The sequence below is a fragment of the Festucalex cinctus genome, chromosome 6, assembly GCF_051991245.1.
Source record: "Festucalex cinctus isolate MCC-2025b chromosome 6, RoL_Fcin_1.0, whole genome shotgun sequence".
In the NCBI taxonomy this organism is placed as follows: domain Eukaryota; kingdom Metazoa; phylum Chordata; class Actinopteri; order Syngnathiformes; family Syngnathidae; genus Festucalex; species Festucalex cinctus.
The window spans coordinates 3,205,880-3,225,563 of NC_135416.1; the positions used below are offsets into that span (position 1 = coordinate 3,205,880).

A 19,684-nucleotide genomic window follows, 5' to 3' on the forward strand; every position below is an offset into this window, starting at 1 on the left:
TTCCATATTGACATATGAGCGCAAGAAACGCCTTATAGCTTTAGTCCCCTTTAAAAGCCCCTCGTAAAAGCGGCTTTCGTATCACCAAGCGGGAAATTGAAGTCATGTTTGCGCTGGAAAAATGCGTCAACACTTTCTTCCTCTCCCACTTCCCGCATACTTTACCGTAACCCTGCGTGCACCTGCGCCATCTTGTCATTCCAGCACATCCTTCATTCAAGCCTTCATTCTTCTTCTTCTCCTTTGATGAGGTCAAATTGTTGCATCACAGAAAACACAACAAGAGGTGTGGAGGGGAAAAAGAAAGGGAAAAAAAAAGAGGAAATAAGAAGCGAGGTGAGAGAAAGAATGCACAAGTTGTCATGTAAACGGAGGATTTCCTTTCTGGACCTTTGGATTTCCTTCTCTTGTGAAAGCCACGTTTTAACCAAAATGGCCCCGCAAATGTTGGCTTCAAGCCAAAACGGCAGACTTGCTCAATCTTTTCGAGTATTTCGAGATTTTTTGGTGAGGGGTCTACTCATGACACATCAAATTTCATGTTGCTGAAACTGACTTTGGGCTGAATAATTGAATTAAAAAATTGCTGAATAGTGTTAATTTTAGCCACCATTTTTTTTAATTTAGTCTCAGTTTTAGTACAGTTTCAACAGCACTGGTTAGTTTTTATCATAGTTAGTCTTAGTCAACATCATCCCATTTTTATTTAGTCCATTTTTAGTCGACTATAAAGCTAGCATTTTAACTGCCGTTCCCGAAACGCTGGTGGTTCGGACCAATCACAGAGCGACATTATGTTTGGGGGAGGGTGATATGCAACTGTGACGACACCAGGAAGCCAGCGCCGACGCCGGAGCTAACAAACAAACCTAACATGGACGAATGGCCGCTGCAATTCTGTTCTCACAGATTTACTCACAGTTTCCTTGTTGAATGTTGACCAGCGAGGGGCGCTTCGTGCATTTCTAGCTGGTAAGATGTTCCTGCTTTCCCCCCCTTCGACACAAATGGAGATGACATTTTCACCCGTGGCCGTGATTGGATAAAACAAACGTGTAAAATGTCGCATCGTCCAATCAGCGCGAATTATTGTACAGAATGTCCCGCCTTTTCCCGACGAAATTACTGTGGAGCGGTACCATCTGGCTATTGCCAGGTTAAGGACAATCATTTAACCCCTGTATTTTTTTGTTGGCAAATAATGTTGAACATTTCAGATTTAAAACAATTTCACATAAAACGTTCTTTCATCTTTTTGTTGAAAAACAACTTGACACACAATTACAGTACAGTATATCAACAAGTGGCTACTATGGCTCCATGCTACAAGCTAGTAAACTAGCCAGCATTAGTTAGCGGTTGGATTAACATTATTGTTGGAACTTTAGAGCTGTTGGATTTATGTTACGTTATAACTATAAATATCCATCCATCCATCCATCCATCCATCCATCTGCTGAGCCGATTTACTCCCAGTTATTGTTTGTGAAAAATGTGTGACCTCATTATTTTCAAGTTTTTGTTGACGAAATTAACACTACTACTGAGACAGTTTTAAGGAGGCTTCCACCTACATTATTATGAAATGTACATTTTGTAGCAGGATGCAGATGTCTGTAAAAATTTTGTGAGATTTTTCAAGTGTGGGAAAGCCCTCAAAATGTCCATTAACTGTATTTGGCTTACGAAGCAATTTTAGAAAGGGCCTTCGCAACCTTAGTAAGATTGCTGCCATATCTGCAAACCGCAGCACTTACTGTATTCTACACTCTCCAGTGTGTGTGTGTGTGTGTGTTGCCTAAATGCTGGTGAGGTACTTTCACAGAGTTTCAGGGACGCACGGATCGATGGCGGCTTTAAATAGGGACACAAATACCCGCATAGAGCATTAATCTCAATAGCTGGGATGCTGTCGAAGAGGAGGACATTTTGCTGATCTGGACGCATACACAGCGAGTGTGTTTGTGTGGTTTTACTTCCTTCATAATGAAGTTGTTTTCAAAGCCAAATGTTTTGTTTGTTTGTGAAAAAAATCTGGCAAGAGTTTTGTTCACCAAAAGGCATAAAGCTTAAAATATTAAATGAGAAAGAAAGGTGAAACCTAGGTGCAAGCAAATACAATGCAACAGCAGGGGACCCAAAATTGAACCCTGTGGAACACCATATGAAAGTGGGTCAGAAGTGGGACTCAAAAGTTCCATCTGCCTGCCCAATAGGAGCTAAACCACTCATTTTTATTGGTAAATAATTTTTGCTTTTATTGCTTATTGTATGTTATTCTTTTATTGTTATTTTTTAACATTAATATGAATTTGTATGATGCTAATTGTAATTGGGAAGCGATTAGCTTCTTGGTGGTGGTCAACTTTTTTTTTTTTTTTTTTTAAACACAACTGTTGAAATTGATTCATGAAATGCATTAATAAAAAAAAAATTGCACTTGTTTAATGGCTAAATGTTGTAATTGCAAATCAATGAACTTATTTTTGTACTCGTACGACTTTTGTGGGAAATTTGTCTTTTGTTGAATCTTGGAGGTTCCCCTGTTTTTTTTGTGTGTGTGTGTGTGTGTGTGTGTGCAGGGGATTTGCGGCAGCCATGTTTGCGGTTGGGCAGCTTGCCGGTTGGATTGGCGGCGTGACGTCAGAACGTCGCTACCTGCAGAGCACCTCTCTGCTGCAGGCTCGGGATTAGCGGCAGAGGGACAGCGTCTGATAATCTCGTTTCGTCGTGGAGGTTGTGAAGATTGTGGTAGTGGTGGGGGGGGTCATTTGTAGAACCATACCAACCCCCCCTCCCCCCACCCCTGCCCCCTAACCCCATGCCATTCCCCCCTCCCCCTGACCCCTCATTCCAGGACTGAAGAAGAATGGCGCGATGGGAGCGTGCAGGTAAGAGTTGTGCATGTTTGAATGTGAGCGAGCATGTGGTGCGAGATTAGCAGCGCTTGTTGACAACGTTGCCGTACATGCAAAAAACAAAACACAAATGCCGCGTAAATTGTTTTTGTCGCAGTTTTTTTTTAAATGCAGAGCATCACGGTGGGCAAGTGGTTCGCACTGCCGCTCTCGCTTCCGAGGTCCGGCATTCAAATCTTGGTGTGTGCGCACTCGCGTGGGATTTCTTCGAGTGCTCCAAATTCATTGTTAAAACGACCACTACCTGAATGATAACCTTCAATGGGAACCTCCATAAGCGCACGGGCTAGCAATTAGCACCTAAGTGGTGGCGTGTTTCCCTTTAAACAGCAGATATTGGAACACAAACCTGCTGCTGTTGACAGAACATAGCATATCTTCTTTATCCTCTGCAAAGAACGGCCAACGGACGGCACCAGAGAGACAGAGTGAAATTGAACTTCATGGACAGAGAGAGAGAGAGTGAGAGAGAGTGAGAGATTGAACATTGAGTGAGTGAGTGAGACAGACAGACAGACAGACAGACAGGGAAATTGAATTTGGACAGAGTGAGAGATTGAACTCCATGGAATGAGTGAGTGAGCGAGTGAGTGAGGGAGAGAGAGAGACAGACAGACAAATAACTTGGACAGAGTGAAAGATTGAACTTGATGGAGTGTGAGTGAGTGAGTTCAGAGAGAGAGAGAGAAATTGAACTTCATGACAGAGTGAAAGATTGAACTTGATGGAGTGTGAGTGAGTGAGTGAGTGAGTAAGAGAGAGAGAGAGAGCGAGCGGTTTAACTTAATGGAGGAGAACGAGAGAGAGTGCTGGAACTTGATTGGGAGGGAGGTGAGGAAGGGAGAGCGAGAGAGATGAAGCAAGGTAGACACACACACGCACAGCTTCTCAGACTGACTGGTCGAGAGGTGACAGTCGTCCAGTAGTGAGAGCTGCACACGATACATATGGCCATTGTCAAACAGTCGTGGTGCACACTAGTGTGTTTGTGTACTTTAGTAGTTGTTCTACTCCAGTAGCTAGAGTAGTTGGAGCGTGCGCGTCCGGGCGGATGTTTGGAGCAGGAGCCCGGCTGTGCTGCCTTCACGGACCTTCTCCTTCTTCTTCTTCTCCTTCTCCTTGCGGGACTTCCAGTTCGGTGGTGCGGGGTGACGGCCCCTCGGCGTCGGCGCGGCGGCGGAGCGCGATGGGGGGCTCACGGACGAGCGCGGCCAGCGAGCACAGCACTTTAGCGGCGTCCTAAGCGCCACTCACCGGGGGACCGGCGACCGGGGCGACCGGGGCAGAGGCGTTCGAGGAGCCGCTCTCGTCTCGTCCCGTCCCGTCCGGTCCGGTCCGGTCCCGTCCCGCCTCTAGTCCGGCTGCGCGCCTTGGCCGGGTGGGTTCTTCCGATGGAGCGAGTCCCCCCGGCGCTGGCCGCCAAGATGCGCTGCTTGACGCTGCTGCTGGCCGGCTTGACCGTGTGGGCCAAGGTGGGCTTCTGCGTGGACTACGACGACCGCGAGCGCGACTACGAGTACTACGACGACGACCTGAGGCCCGACGCCATCGACTACAAGGACCCCTGCAAAGCCGGTCAGTCGCAATGCTTTTGCACTATAACTATTCCGTTACTTTATCGTCATGATGATACGTGTGGGTGTGTGTGCGCACGCGCGCGTGAGATAGCAGCGTGCGTATCAATAGTTTAACAGTTATCATTTCATAATAATATATATATAGTAGGCCTGATATAGTACGATTACAGTCAATTATTTTTTAAACCTAAAAGCAGTATATAGCATAATTACAGTCATTTTATAGTAGACTATTTACTGCAAGCATCCTTGGGTCTTTTGGACATTTTATTATCTTATTATTGTAATGTAAACATATACTTTATTTACATTTTATATATTTATTATATGTTGTACTTTTTTGGTATATACGTTATATTTTTACCCATCAACAGGATAAGCATTACAGAACATGGATGCTATATTTTAAAAATTAAAATCCAGCACACACCATGCCACTGTGCTTGATTATAATGGAAAAAGTCATAAATTATATTTAGGATATAATTTATCTAAGAAAGTGGGCTCCCTCTAGTGGTACACCAAAGAATGACTGCTTTCAAACTGCACATTTTGTATGTTACAGCGCATTTGCAACTTTTTGTTGTTAACATTTAGCTTTAGCTAAAAGATATTTTAGCTTCACTGTAGTAATACTTTTCATGTTAGTACTACTTCAAACTGTCAAGCCTACGTGTGCGTGTGCCACGCGTGAGACATGCTACAGTAAATGAACTGCCAAGACAGACGAGGAACATCTGGCGAGCGGACGTGGGGATGCGTTCACACACTTTATAATGACAGACTGCGGCGGAACGTCAACTCAACTTTTCACAGATATATGGACAGACTATGCGACGGCCATGTTGGTAGGGGCGACGTTCCCATCGAAGGCAACAGAAAGCACGGACGTTAGCTTAGCACACGCGTCGTAGCTTGCTGATTATATCGACTATAGCTGTCGTTTACGCGGCCAATCGTGTACAAGTCACTCAAACTCTATTGATTTTGATAGAGTAAACGGTTTTTGTGTGTGTGTGTGTGTGTGTGTATGAAGCCCTTCCAATTGTAACGGGGAAAAAAAGGACTTCACAGCTCTTGAAAGTGATCAGCTGCACGCCATTATCAAAAACAAAACCACTAGCAGAATAAGTATGGGTAAACTTTTCAAACATTTTCAAACTTTTTTTTTTATCTATTTGCAATAATTAAAACAATTGCAGTTGGCACTTGATCACAACTGTTTCTATCATCATGATGATGATGTTCTACGAAGTCCCTAGTGGCGGTGACGTGTTTACAATTCGGATATTAGGGGTGGTGACGGGCTGAATAACAGCTGGCTAATAAAGGCAAACCTCGGAGGGGCCACCAACAACGTGTGACTTTACAACACTAACTGAAGCCAAAATGTGACTAAAGGCATCCTGTGGGATAGCTCAACTTGGGAGCGGGGCTAAGTGACCGGCTAGCTTGGAAACAATAACCCGCCAAAGGGTTAGCACAGTTGCTAACTTAGCGCGGTGGGCGGGGGCGGACGACGGGGACGGGCATACAACATAACAGACAGTACATATCAACAATACATTTCAAAATCGTCCGTCCTGACATCACCTGACCTCGGTTGTTTCATCAATTCATGGTGTGAAGGTGCCAGATGGGCCTCATGCATCTTATGAGTGGAATGTAATGGAGTAAAAAAGTAGAGTTACTACTTAAGAAAATACTCAAGTAAAAGTATGTTACATTCTAACTACTTGTAACTGAGTAAATGTAGTGAGTGACGACTTACTTTTTTTTTTGTGCCTATAACACACACTGACACACACTGACACACACTGACACCCACACACACACACACGTGCGTACATTCCTCACATACCAAATACATAAACCTGACAACCCCTCGCCTGTGTGCACCTTACTCTCATCTCGGTGTGTGCGGATGCTGAATCCCGTGACTGGGTTTTGTGTGTTGTACGAGGAGACAGTAAGTCTACATAAGCTGGCAGGAACTGACTTGAGTCTTGTAAGGTTAAAAAAACATATCCGTGTTGGGATTATATACTGTAGAAATGTACATAAAGGTTTCATTGATACAAGTATGTTTACATTGACTGCATATGAACGGTATTTATGCCCGTGTACTTTTTCCCAACCTGGTTTGAAAGAATGTTTGGGATTTTCTGCACGATGCTGTCAACATCCGCACATTCATGATCAAAAGGATCCACGATATCGTTTCACCGTACAGGAAACGTATCCTTGGAATTCGGCGCATTCCGACGCCTCCGTTGTGCCGAGTCATCATTTCTCAATGTCATACAGCAACGGATGTACGAATACGCAAGGTAGACATGCTAACAACATGCGGTGAATGTCATAATACCGTTCATTGTTTATAATAGTAGCTATAGTAGAAATCCCATTAATACATTCCAGCTTCACAAACAAAAAAACAAAACAAAACAATTGTGTTTGAGTAATAGCAATAGCACTCTATAATGTTATAGTCACAAAAATAATGATGTAATTTAATGAAATGTATCCCATTAAATGGTTTAATTAATATGTGTATCCTGACTTAATGCTTCAACTCAATTCATTGTGTTGCTACTACAGGTGTGCCTGTCTTGGCCACTGGGGGGCAGTATAATACAGTCATACAGACCATTGAATCAGGCATTATTAGCTCTTAAAGGGATACTTGACTTATTGAACAATTTTCAGCAGTGAAAAGTTCATATTTTGTCCAGAATAAATTTGATAACTTCATTAATTTTCATGTACAATTAATACCTTTTAAAAAGTATTTTTTTCTAGTTGCTGTCGACTGATGATGACATCACCCGTGTTGAGGAAGTAGCTAACGGCCAATCATGGCTCACCTGTTTTCTGGGTTTGGTCAGTAAACTGAGCCATGATTGGTCCTCAGAACAGGGGATGTCATCATCAGTCAACAGCAAGTAGAAAAATGACTTTTTAAAGGTATGAATTGTACATGAAAAATAATGAAGTTACCACATTAATTATCCACAATATATTCACTTTTTTAGTGCTGAAAATGGCTCAATGAGTCAAGTATCCCTTTAAAAGTATCAGATTTTAACTGATGTTTTACTTTTTTTTTTTTACACAACACATGACAACACAAGACGCAAATAATGACATGTAATTGTAAAAAAAAAAAGAAAAAAGAAAAATAAATACAAAAAAAGAATTAAATGTTCAGCCTGTAATATCTTGATTGTATTAAAAAAAATGCTTTATTCATTATATCACCTTTAAATTAACCAGCCAATCATGGCTCAGCTTATGACGATCACATGACCAAACCCGGAAAACAGGTGTTGTCAAAATGGCCGCCCCCTGAGATGGATAAAATCAGGTCGATTTTTTTTTTTTTCTAAATTCATATTCCACAAACACATTACTACCGTTTTGAGACTAACGGGGGTGCATACAACATAATTATTGTCTAGAACATTTTTATTATTGTATTATTGACTTGCTCTGTATTTGTGCTTGAGAAGAAGCAATCGCGACTGACCCTGCGCCATCGTCTGAGCGTGTCGCTATTCCGCCTCCTGTTTTCACTGGGAAAACACCAGCGCACTATTTGCCTGTCTGCTTATCTTCTCCGAGGCCCGTACTGCGAGACAACACGCGCACGCGCACGCAAATGCAGCGCTCCCTCCATTCACCCGCGCTTATCTCTTCCCGGTTGTCTGCATCCTGCTGCTCAGCTGGAGATGACACAAGAGTGCTCCCGAGTCATTCATGCTTCCTTCCAAAATCACGGCTCTCACAGAAAGAGCTCACGCGCACGCACAGTCCAAGTGAAGCAGCAGGAGGTTTTTTTTTTTCCGTTTTTTTTTTCACCAGGAACCTGAAAGACAAAGCTTGCTTGTTGTCCTTCCAACATTGTTGAACACGTTGAATAGTTAATGCAATTAAATAAAAACGAATAATACAGAGCTTGTCGTCAAAGGCCACATTTGCGCACCTCTGGATAAAATATGTGATTTTTTTTTTTGATTTTTTTCCTTTGTCAGAGATGGAAACTTGCTTGTTGCAGGTAGACTCCAAATAATTGAAATTGTCTTTAACGTTTACGGAAACCTGCATTGGGTTAATTGAAGGCTTAAAGGCTGCGTTTTCCGTTTTCACTCAGGAAAATGCACTATATAAATACAGGACGTATACCCATGAACTCCTTCTCAATCTACACCTCTGGGCTTCTGTTAATATGTGGTGGTGATTTTTTTACACACCGGTGACGGCCGGCGTTGCTCTCTGGCTCCTTGTCAGGAAGGAAACGGTGGCTTGGCGCTCAAGTGGGTTTTAAACAGGATTTTCCCGAGCGGAGCTTCCGAAGTCCTCCTCAGGATTCCCGCCTCAGCACAAACACCTTCACTGTTTTCTTTTTGCTCATTGTTTTCCGCAGCGAGGGTGGGCTGGTGGGTCGGTTCGGATTAGTGATGAGTCGGCGAATCTGCCGCGCCGCTCACCTGCTACGCGCCCGCTCAATTGTGATCGATTTTCAATGTGTGCACGTGGTTTGGTGTGCTTTATTTGGAAGGCAAAGTCACCTTCGGTTGTGTGTTTTTGTTGATGGAAATACAACACATACTAATACCTTAACACTGATAGATAACACTGATTTTGTCTATAATAAATTTGATACTTTCATTATTTTCCACATACAATTAGTACCTTTAAAAACACATTGTGCAACTTGCTGTCGACTGAAAATGACATCACAAGGGCTCAGGTAACCAATCACAGCTCAGCTGTTTTCTAGGTTTGGTCATGTGACATTCACAAGCTGTGACAATCACAACTTATCTTTTTTTCTGAAGCTGAGCTGTGATTGGTTGTTACCCTGAGACCTGAGCAACAATGACGTCATCTTCAGTTGACAGAAAGTGGCAAAATGGTCGCCCACTGAGATGTATAAAAATGGCTGGATTTTGCTTCATAACTCATATTCCACAAATGTAATATTAATCAGAATGTCATGTTTAGACTAGTGAGGTCACATATAACAGATTATCATCAAGAAATGTTTAAAGTTTGACTTCCACTTTCACTCCAAATGACATATTGCAACAAACTTCCATCCCGAGCTGCTCACTGTCAGCCCCCAAAAAGTGCGGATCAACAAGCAGCTTTGCACAATGATTACTTTCAGGGCGAAAATCCTCAAACGGGGCAAAGAGATAATCTCTTTTTAATATGACGCTACGTTCACAGCCAAATGCACTATAATAATATTACAACGCGGCACATGGAGCGGCACATGCACACATTTGGGCCAACCTGCGTGGGGGTGACCTCATGTTTGAACTCCAATTCCCGACTGCAGTGCGCTCAAAACAAAGAATGCTCCAGCAAGTTAGACTTCTCCTTAGTCACGGAAATCAATTAGCTAATCAAACTGAGATGATTTGAAAGATGACAGGAATGGAACAAACGATGATAAAAAAACGTCCATGTTGACTTATTGTTGGCCAAATGTACAGACAATCAAAAAATAATAATAATAAAAAAGAAACAAAGTGTTCCAACCGGACTTTGCATTTTATAGTAGTAAAAGCGTTGCGACAGCGGATGGAAGGACGTCCCAAGTGTTGAATATTTTAGTGCGTAAAAAAAGTGTGAGTGTGAGTCACGGTGTGTGAGTCACAGAGTTCACACGCGGAACATCACATCAGATCAGGTCAAGAATCCAGTTGGGATTTGTCACAAGTGGCTTTGGTTTTATTTGGCTTTTTTTGTGCTTTCACCATAAAAGTGTCGGAGGTAAACCGTGGAACAGGAAATTGAGCAATTTTTTGTAGAACAAGAAATGGAACTTAACTGTAAAAAACGTGATAAACAATAGAATTGGAAGTAGAATTAAAATAAATGTAGAACAGGAGGCTTCTTTTCCCGAAAAAAAAATAAAATAAAAAATGTGATAATACCCGTAGAATCCGAAATGGAATTTACTTTTAAAATGTGATGATAAATGTTGATGAGTAAATGGAACTTATTGTAAAATGTGAGAACCATAGAGCAGGAAAATTAACTTACCAAAAAATGCGATGATGACAGTAGATCAGGAAATGGATGGGACTTACTGAAAAATGTCCAAAGAACAGGAAGTAGAACTTATCGTAAAATGAAACAATAACTGTAGAACTAGAAATGAAAAAAAAAAAAAAAAAAAAAGGACGGTAACCATAAAACAAGAAATGTAATATACTGAAAAGAAAGGAAATGGACGTCATTACAAGATGTGACGACGGTACATAAGACAGGAAATGGAATTTATTGGAACTTGACATTATTAGTTTGGTTTGGTGCAGTACCGCAAGTGTGTGTGTGTGGATGTTGACCTTCCCCATGCGCACGCTTGACTTTGTGCTATTTACAGCAACGCCGTGGCTTCATTAACAGCACCAAGTCAAATCACCTCCCTTCATCTTCTTGTGCTTGCATCAGCGTCTTTCTCTGCCATACGGAACGTTTCGCTCAAGTCGCATCACCTTGCGTCACCGTTTGTCAGTCAGTTTGCTCCTCTGTTGTAAGTTGGATAACATCTTGTTAGTTTTTCAGTTAATCAGGTTAGTGAGTCAGATCACCGCTCAAGTCAGTAATTAGTACGTTCACCAGTGATGTAGTTGGTTTATCGGACAAAGACGGCCGGGTAGTCATTGGAGTCATTCAGTCATTAACAGTGTCATCAGTTGGTTAAGTTAGTCAGCTAATCAATCGGTTAGTTCACCTGTTAGTCAACCAGTTCGGTAGTCGTACTGGCCGGCTCACCCCAAGCAGAGCAGAGCTGCATGAATGAGGAGCTGGCCAGGCTGGGAGGAGGAGAAACAAGAGGGCGGAGACAAAGTGGGACATCAGGGGCAAAAGGATTAACGCATGGCCTGATATCACACTACGGCAAGACCGCGGCAGAGTGGGACGGTGATGGCGGACGCTTCTGTCATTCATTGCTCATGCAGGTGGAAGAGAACGGCACCTTTTCCCGAGACCCCAAAAATAACAGGAAGAATTCTCATCTGTGCCGTGGTTTGGACAGCTTTTCCAAGAGTCCTCGCAAAATCTTTGAAAGCGATCATGACAGCGCTTCTGCCACCATCATGTAACAAATAATGGCGAAAACAAAACTGTTTAATTCATATATTTTTTTTAATTTAACTCCAACTACAGTGCATACTTAATCAACTTAATAATAGACTGACTGAATAACTAACTTACCGACTACCCGTCCCTCCGTCCATCTATTTTGATTTCTAACCAATAGACTTGCTAACGGACAAACTAAAGAGTGAATTGACTAACTAGCCTAGCTAACTGGCTAACCAACCAATTAAAAAGGCTTGCTAACTGACTAGCTATCTTTCTGATTCAACGCATAGACTCGTGAGATGACTAATTAAAAGTGTGAATCACCACCAAGGTTATTTTAGTTAACTAAAACTAACAAAAAAAACTAAAATTAAAAAACAATTTTGCTAATGAAATACAATAAAAACGAAAATGCTTTTAAAAAAATGGAAACTACATTTTATGTTTACAAAAGTAACTAAAACTAACTAACTGAAGCAAAAATGTCCTTCGTTTTAGTCTTTGGTCATTAATTTAATGCATGAGCAATGTGATTTTAAGTAGAGTTATTTTGAGATTAACTGGAAAAAGGACGTTGGAAAGTATCTCACACAAAAGTGATGTCGTCGAGCAGCAGCCAATAGAAAAGCACCTTCAGATGACGTCGCTCCCATGGTGTTTTTTGAGCACAAGTAATACACCTTTAAAAAAAACAACTAAAACTAATACTGAAACTAACAAAACACAACAAGCATTTATTAAATAACTAAAATGAATAAGAACAGAACAGAACCACCCTGAAAACTAATTTAAACTAACTAAATTTAAAAAACAAAACTCAAGACTAACTAAAATGAAAAATTCCAAAACTATCATAAAAAATGATCACCACTAACTAATGAACTAAGCGACTTGCTAACTCACTAAAGCGCATCAAACCCTAACCCTAGCTAACTAACTGACTAGTAACGAACCAACTACTGAACAACCAGCAAAAACAACTAACCGAGCACTCTTTCATCAACTAGCAATCAACCAACTAGATTACTAACTTGCCATCTGCCTACCAACTAGCCATGTGCTAACTAACTAGCCGACCGACTGAATCATCGACACAATTGAGACTGACGCCGTACAAGTTGCCGTGTTGACGCGATGTGCGCTTGCCGCAGCTGCGTTCTGGGGTGACATCGCCTTAGACGAGGAAGACCTTGGAATGTTCCAGATCGACAGGACCGTTGACCTGACGCGCACGCTGCAGGGACACACGTCGGGTGAGTGAGGCGGCGATTAACATAGCCACGCCCACGCTAAGACTGCTCACTTTGCGATTCTTGTCAGGCGGTTCGGAGGAGCACCGAGTAGCCACAAAGAGAGCCTCGTTGTACCTGCTGCTGGAGAGGATACGGAATTTCGGCTTGGGTAAGATGACACTCAAGCACCCGATGGGGGGGGGGGGGGGGGGGGGGAAACATTCACTGGAGCTCAGACATTCGCCAAAGCCAAACTATCTGAGTCAATCGATTCAGAAATTACGTAATTCCACTCCAGTCCTGTAGGTGGCAGTAATCCTTCATTTAAAGCCACGCACAATAAGAAACTCTTCTTTTTTTTTTCCACCACAGATGCAAGTGGAATGTAAGAAGCCAAGATTAGTGTTTCAAATTAAGGTTTCCAGTTGGTGTTTCAAATTGGGATTCTAGTTTCAAATGAGTGTTTCAAGTCTTGGTTAGGGTTTCAAAGTAGGGTTTAAAACAAAGGTCAGCGTTTCAAATTGGGGTATCAAGCCTTCGGGTTTCAAGATAGGGGTCTGAATTCTGAATCGTGCAACCAGACAACTCTTCATTACTACCTTACAAAAATTTCCATTTTCACGATTCTACCAGTGATCTCTGGTGCAGTCTTAATGAGCTGTGAACCACCCTAAACCCAGATGTGAATTTCATTCCGTAGACTTGCTCCCGAAAACCTCCAGTCACAAAATGGGCAAAAGCCTCAAGGCGGGATTCGCCACAAAGGACCGCTTTCCTCGAGCAGCCACCTCACGAGCCGAGAGGATCTGGCCCGGGGGGGTCATTCCCTACGTCATCGGTGGGAACTTCACCGGTAAGATTGTGTGTCAAGGTTGTAAATCCGCCGTTCAAATGACTTTGTAATACCTTCGAACGTATTGATGAAGTTGCTCAAACGTATTGGTAAGATGTCGGCCAAATGCGAAAAACTTTTTTCCCCATAATGCAATGGGGTATTTTCCCATAATGCCACGGGGGGGTAATGCCACAACTAGAAATGTTGCATGGATACGGCATATGTCATATCAGAGCTTTTGATTGGCCCCAAGATAAGATTGGAATATTCGGTTTAATAGCTTACTTTTATTGGTATGCCGGTTCCCCACTTTCTAAAAACACGTTACGGCATTATAATTTACTGCAAATGAATTTTGCAGACACAAGTTAGAAAATCACTGTTGTAAAGCGTGCATGTGTTGTTACAGGTAGTCAGAGGGCCATGTTCAAGCAGGCCATGCGTCACTGGGAGAAACAAACGTGCGTGACGTTCATTGAAAAGACCGACGAGGAGAGCTACATCGTGTTCACCTACCGACCATGCGGGTGAGTGGCAAAAGTAAACAAAAACCCGTACGTACGTACAAATATTGACTGTTTTTAAAGGAATTATTGAAAGGGATACTTCACTTATTTAGCCCAATATAGCAATAAAAAGTTCATATTTTGTCAAAATTATTTTTCATGTACAATTAGTACCTTTTAAAACATATTTTGCAACTTGCTGCCGACTTAAAATGACATCACAAGGGCTCAGGTAACCAATCGCAGCACACATGTTTTCATATAAATCAATACACCTAAAAAAAAATTAAAAAAACAAAAACTACTTTCAGTTACAATGTCTTTATCTTTTTACTTCCCACCACGGGTGTTTGCGTGTGCGTGTGCACGCGTGTGTGTTCAGGAGTGACCTTGTCACAGCGTGAGACGATACGCTCACTCAACAATGGCTCCGCTTTCCTTCCTGTCCCGCTCCTGTTTCCACATCCCGCCAATCACACGGCGGGCTTCTAAGTGTTTGTACGCTCACCGTGTTTCCCCGCGTGTGCGTGCGCGCGCGCGCGTGTGTTCACGCCGCTGAGGAGCGCATTGTTTGGCGGCGCAGCGGGACGGCGGCGGGCATCTTAAAGTGTCTGCAACATTCATTTGTCGCCAAGCCAAAAAACATGAAAGGCGGCCTCTAATGCTTGTTGAAAAAAATTCGTTTTTTTTTTTTTTTTGCACGCTATATGCATTGTAGCAAGAACTTTCATGGGATTCGGAGTTGTTTTTGTGACATCAGCGTAATCTAGGTATAATCTCATCCAGGCACGTGCACACATTTTTGGCGGCTGATGCACAAGCAAAAACAAAAACAAAAAAAACGGCAGCGTCGTATAACAATTGTAGTTTAATTTTCAACACAACACAGTGATTAATAAAGGAGGTAAAGGGAAGCTAATGTATGAAAAGTCTACACACCCCTGATCAAACGGGAAGATTTTGGTTATATCGTCACCCTATTATCTAAGGATGTAGCCAATTTTAGCAGAGGTGATATTAAAGGTACACTCAGTATTATACAGTGGCATCTAGTGGTGAAATAAAAAGTCATTCATTTAAAAAAAACAAATGTTTGTGTTAGTAGTAAGTAAAAAGATATGTTGTATCGCATAAACATACTTTTTTAAAATATAACGGTAAGTATATAAATCACTAATTATTTTACATGACCGCGCCTCGCCTGCTAGTGTCTGCCATGTTTCGCCGCCATCTTTCTGCTACGGGTGCCGTCAAAGACAAATTTCAGCGCTCCATTTCTTAACGCGTTTTTGGAACGCCTTTGCAGACGCACTTCCGGTTTGTATGGCGACCGCATGTACACGAAGAAGAAGAGTTTCCGGTCCCCGAAGAGAGCATTGCATTATCTTGTTTGACCGATAGATGGCGGTCGTGAGCTACACACTGCGGCTTTAAGGACAAAAAAAATAAAAATGTCAAAAATAATGACTTACGAAGTTACGCCCTTATTCTAAGAGGCTGACGACATACAAAAATGAGGCCAAGATAAATAATTCTAAAATTTTTAGAGAGAATATTTTTTTTCCCAATATTTATTTAAAAAAAAAATAATAATAAAAAAAATAAAAAGGCTGTAGAAAAAGGGCACTTAGTTTGCTTGAGCACCACCTAGTGGCTATGCGTGCAAGTAAAAAAAAAAAAAAAAAGTAATAGCATGCATGTCCTTAGCAAATCTGAATTTTTTCATGAGATTGGATTTGAATTTGTTAAAAAATAGCCATGCTATAGCACGGCGTTCAAAATTTTCTGAGCATTTTTTGTTTCGGGGGGAAAAAAAAAAAAAGTAAAAAATATGTTTTAATTCGGATTTTTGTCAAGTTTTTCTGGAACATTTCTTTGAAATTTGCGATTCAGAAACCAAGTTCTTACAAAATCAGAGCATTCTGATTGGACACTTCGAGCCAATGTCATGACATCATCTCTTCTAGTCACAATCTTGAATCGTAGAAAGACTTGAATATTGAAAAGAAACACTTCCTGAACGAACCATTTGGTTCTTGATTTGAATCTGAGAAAAGCCTTTTTTTTTTTTTTTTTGTTACAATGAATTCTTGATCCTCAGCATGATACATTTTTGAATGCACAATAACATCGTCAGCGGTTGCACAATTATTAAACCTCAGTAGGGGATAGTATTCATTCATTTGAATTATATTGGAGCTTTTTTTCTTAAAGGGATAAAAAAAAAAAAAAAAACTAATCCGTGCACACACCCAAGCGAGTTAAAGACGTGTATGTCAACCGACAACGATGATGGCCGCGTCGGAGATTAGACCCTTTTAATCGGATGGACAAATACACGTGCGCCATGGAGGGGGAGACAGACGGACAGACGGAACAAAAACAAACGCGAGACGGAGAAAAAAACAAAAAAAATGAGTGGCACAGCTCATGCCGTTGCACAGATGAATAAATGAAGGAAACAAAGTCCCAGATCCCAATCCCAGCTCGCGGGATAACTTTAATCAGATTTGTTAGCCTGGCACGGATATCTCAGCGAACCAGAAAAAGAGAACTTTTGTGTGTGCGCGATATGTGAATTCTCGCAGCTTTTTCAGTTATGGAACGACGGCGCTATCGGAGCGTTTGTAAATAAATAAATCCTGCAGCTTTTCCTCTGCTGGATGGAGTACGAGGCAGGAAATCCGGACTCTTTTGTGTGCATGTGTGTCTTGAAATGTGTAACACGTACCAGCCATCCCGTCAGATTTGACCCGTTTTGACATTTGACAGCAATAAAAAAAAATATAGCCTCAATGTCGTCATTTCATAAATAAACATAAAAATATTTAAACATGTAATTTGTTTGTCTACCAAAAATTGATTTTAGCTTTACTTGGAGCATGTTAAATCAAGGAAAAAGTTAAAAATTGAAACTGTACATACAATAATAGTTTGTATTTTCAATGAGACAGTGGTAGCCTGAAACAATCCCGAGAATTGTTTTCTTTACGGGTTATTAACCTCCTGCCAAAACACCCCGCTTTAGGTGTTGCTCCTATGTGGGTCGCCGCGGCAACGGGCCCCAGGCCATTTCCATCGGCAAGAACTGCGACAAGTTCGGCATCGTGGTGCACGAGCTGGGCCACGTCATCGGATTCTGGCACGAGCATACGCGGCCCGACCGCGACGATCACGTCACCATCATACGCGACAACATCCAACCAGGTGAGAGGACCGCGCTACCCACAATGCACCTGGCCTCACGATTTCAAATTAGGGTTTCAAACAAGGGTTAGAGGTTCAACACTATGGTTTTGTCATGGCTAGGGTCACGCAAGGGTTATGCTTACTGTCATGACTAGGGTCACGCAAGGGTTATGCTTACTGTCATGACTAGGGTCACGCAAGGGTTATGCTTACTGTCATGACTAGGGTCACGCAAGGGTTATGTTTACTGTCATGACTAGGGTCACGCAAGGGTTATGTTTACTGCCATGACTCGGGTCATGCAAGGGTTATGCTTACTGCCATGACTCGGGTCATGCAAGGGTTATGCTTACTGCCATGACTCGGGTCATGCAAGGGTTATACTTACTGTCATGACTAGGGTCATATAAGGGTTAGATGACCCTAGTCATGACAGTTATGTCTTATTTGTACATAGTCTTATTTGTGTCTGCATTTTTGGGATCCATCCTCAGCACATAACAGGTTGTAAATGAGAGGTCCAAGATGGAGTTAGGTTGTAAATTAAGGAAATCAAATCGAATTAGTTTCAAATTAGGGCTCAAGCAAGGGTTAAGGTTTCAAATTAGCGTTTAAAGCCTGAGTGAGACTAGTATTGCTACCTTTTCGATTCCCACCATTTTTTTATTTATTTTTTAGCCAATTTAGAAAGTTATTACGAGTTAACTGCTCATATAATAAAACAATTTTTGATTGTGTGCGTGCGTTTGCGTATGTGTATGTGTTTGTGTGCGCTTCACCCAGGTCAGGAGTACAACTTCCTGAAAATGGAGCCGGGCGAGGTGAACTCTCTGGGCGAGCCGTATGACTTTGATAGCATCATGCACTACGCCAGGAACACCTTCTCACGGTAAAACACTCGTTATCATCATTACATGCACAATACAAAGATCGCATTTAACAAACAATCAGCAGTCCTTTATGTTGCCATTTTGGATTCAATTCTTTAAAATTGTGATTTTTTTTTTGGGTGCTTAAGGGGGATGTTCCTTGACACCATCCTTCCCTCCAGGGACGAAAACGGCGTCCGGCCTGCGATTGGCCAGCGGACTCGACTCAGTAAAGGAGACATTGCACAGGCAAGGAAGCTCTATAGATGTCCAGGTACTCAAATATTCAAATTTATTATCGCACTGCTTTGTGTTCATGTGTGGAAGATGAGCTCATCAGTGTTGTGTTTACACACTTCACACTGCGTTCTGTTCACTTCCTGCGCACGTTTTTGACATTCCTCCGGTCCCCGGCTAGCCGCCCTGACGTCAATTTGGGTTGAATTTGTCGCAAAGCTTTCCGATCTCATCTGTTGAACACGCGCGCACACGCACGCAAACGCACGTCATGACAGGTTGTGCGTGTCATGAACTGAGACGCCAATCTGTTCACACATCGGCAAAATCATTAGGTAAACCCACAATATCTAATGACACCCAGTACAAGAACTGTATAAAAACGAATTCTATGCTTTCAAAGTCACTTAGTAACCAAGTCAAAAATCTACTTGCAACAAACAACATTGACTCATACCTCATATCAGAGGTCTTGATGAGGACTTTCCATATTTGTACTTATTTCATCGATATGCTGTCATATGATGATTCAGTGACCAAAAAAAAACAACATGAATATAAACGTACGGTGTAACACTGCAGTGTGTGTCTTAAAGCATGCGGAGAGACGCTGCAAGATTCCACAGGCAACTTTTCATCTCCTGGTTACCCCAATGGATACCCTTCATACACGCACTGCGTGTGGAGAATATCTGTTACACCTGGAGAGAAGGTATACACACGCACACGTGCACGCTAGCGCACAAATTTTGTGAATCGCCGCAGCATAATTTGTCACAGTGAGACATATTTCAGAAATGAGGTTTCGGCATTATCAAAAAGAGCTTTTCATTGTTATACCAGCCATAACAGTATGCTACTCATTATTACCAGTCCCACAGATATAAATAGGCAAATATGACACGCCCCCTTTTGAGCTGTGTGCCCACGGTGATGCTAAGCTAAGCTATGCTAAGGGCCAAAGTCGCAAATTCCACGTGTGTGGATGGCAAGAAAACAAAAAGGCCAAGGACGACAGTATTGTGCTGCATATGGTTGCGTACAAAAGAACTCGGAACGCTAACCTTTCGCTGGGAATTTTTTTCTCCAAATGGTATATATTGAAGGACAGGCTTTGGTGTTGACAAAAATTAACCCTCATGAAAATCAGTAGAGAAATGAGAAAGTTACAATGTATTTTCAATGTCTATGCATTGCCTTTGATGGGAGTGTTG

At 42.0% G+C, this 19,684-nt stretch overlaps 1 protein-coding gene across 3 annotated transcripts in view; it reads left to right on the top strand.

Annotated features, from left to right (window-relative positions):
* The first annotated feature begins 2,386 nt into the window (after positions 1-2,386).
* The window catches only part of tll1 (tolloid-like 1), a 28,545-nt gene continuing 11,247 nt past the window's right edge, over positions 2,387-19,684 (top strand). The window contains exons 1-11 of one of the 3 annotated variants that reach the window (XM_077525283.1): positions 2,387-2,736; positions 2,858-2,891; positions 4,053-4,493; positions 12,754-12,855; positions 12,923-13,003; positions 13,535-13,687; positions 14,079-14,196; positions 17,204-17,382; positions 18,148-18,253; positions 18,383-18,507; positions 19,067-19,182. In XM_077525283.1, the coding sequence (XP_077381409.1) occupies positions 4,310-4,493; positions 12,754-12,855; positions 12,923-13,003; positions 13,535-13,687; positions 14,079-14,196; positions 17,204-17,382; positions 18,148-18,253; positions 18,383-18,507; positions 19,067-19,182 (1,164 nt within the window). In that variant the 5' untranslated portion in view covers positions 2,387-2,736; positions 2,858-2,891; positions 4,053-4,309. Of the gene's footprint in view, positions 2,892-3,765; positions 3,783-4,052; positions 4,494-12,753; positions 12,856-12,922; positions 13,004-13,534; positions 13,688-14,078; positions 14,197-17,203; positions 17,383-18,147; positions 18,254-18,382; positions 18,508-19,066; positions 19,183-19,684 lie in introns of those variants that run through there. The other 2 variants (XM_077525282.1, XM_077525284.1) reach the window with 2 other exon arrangements.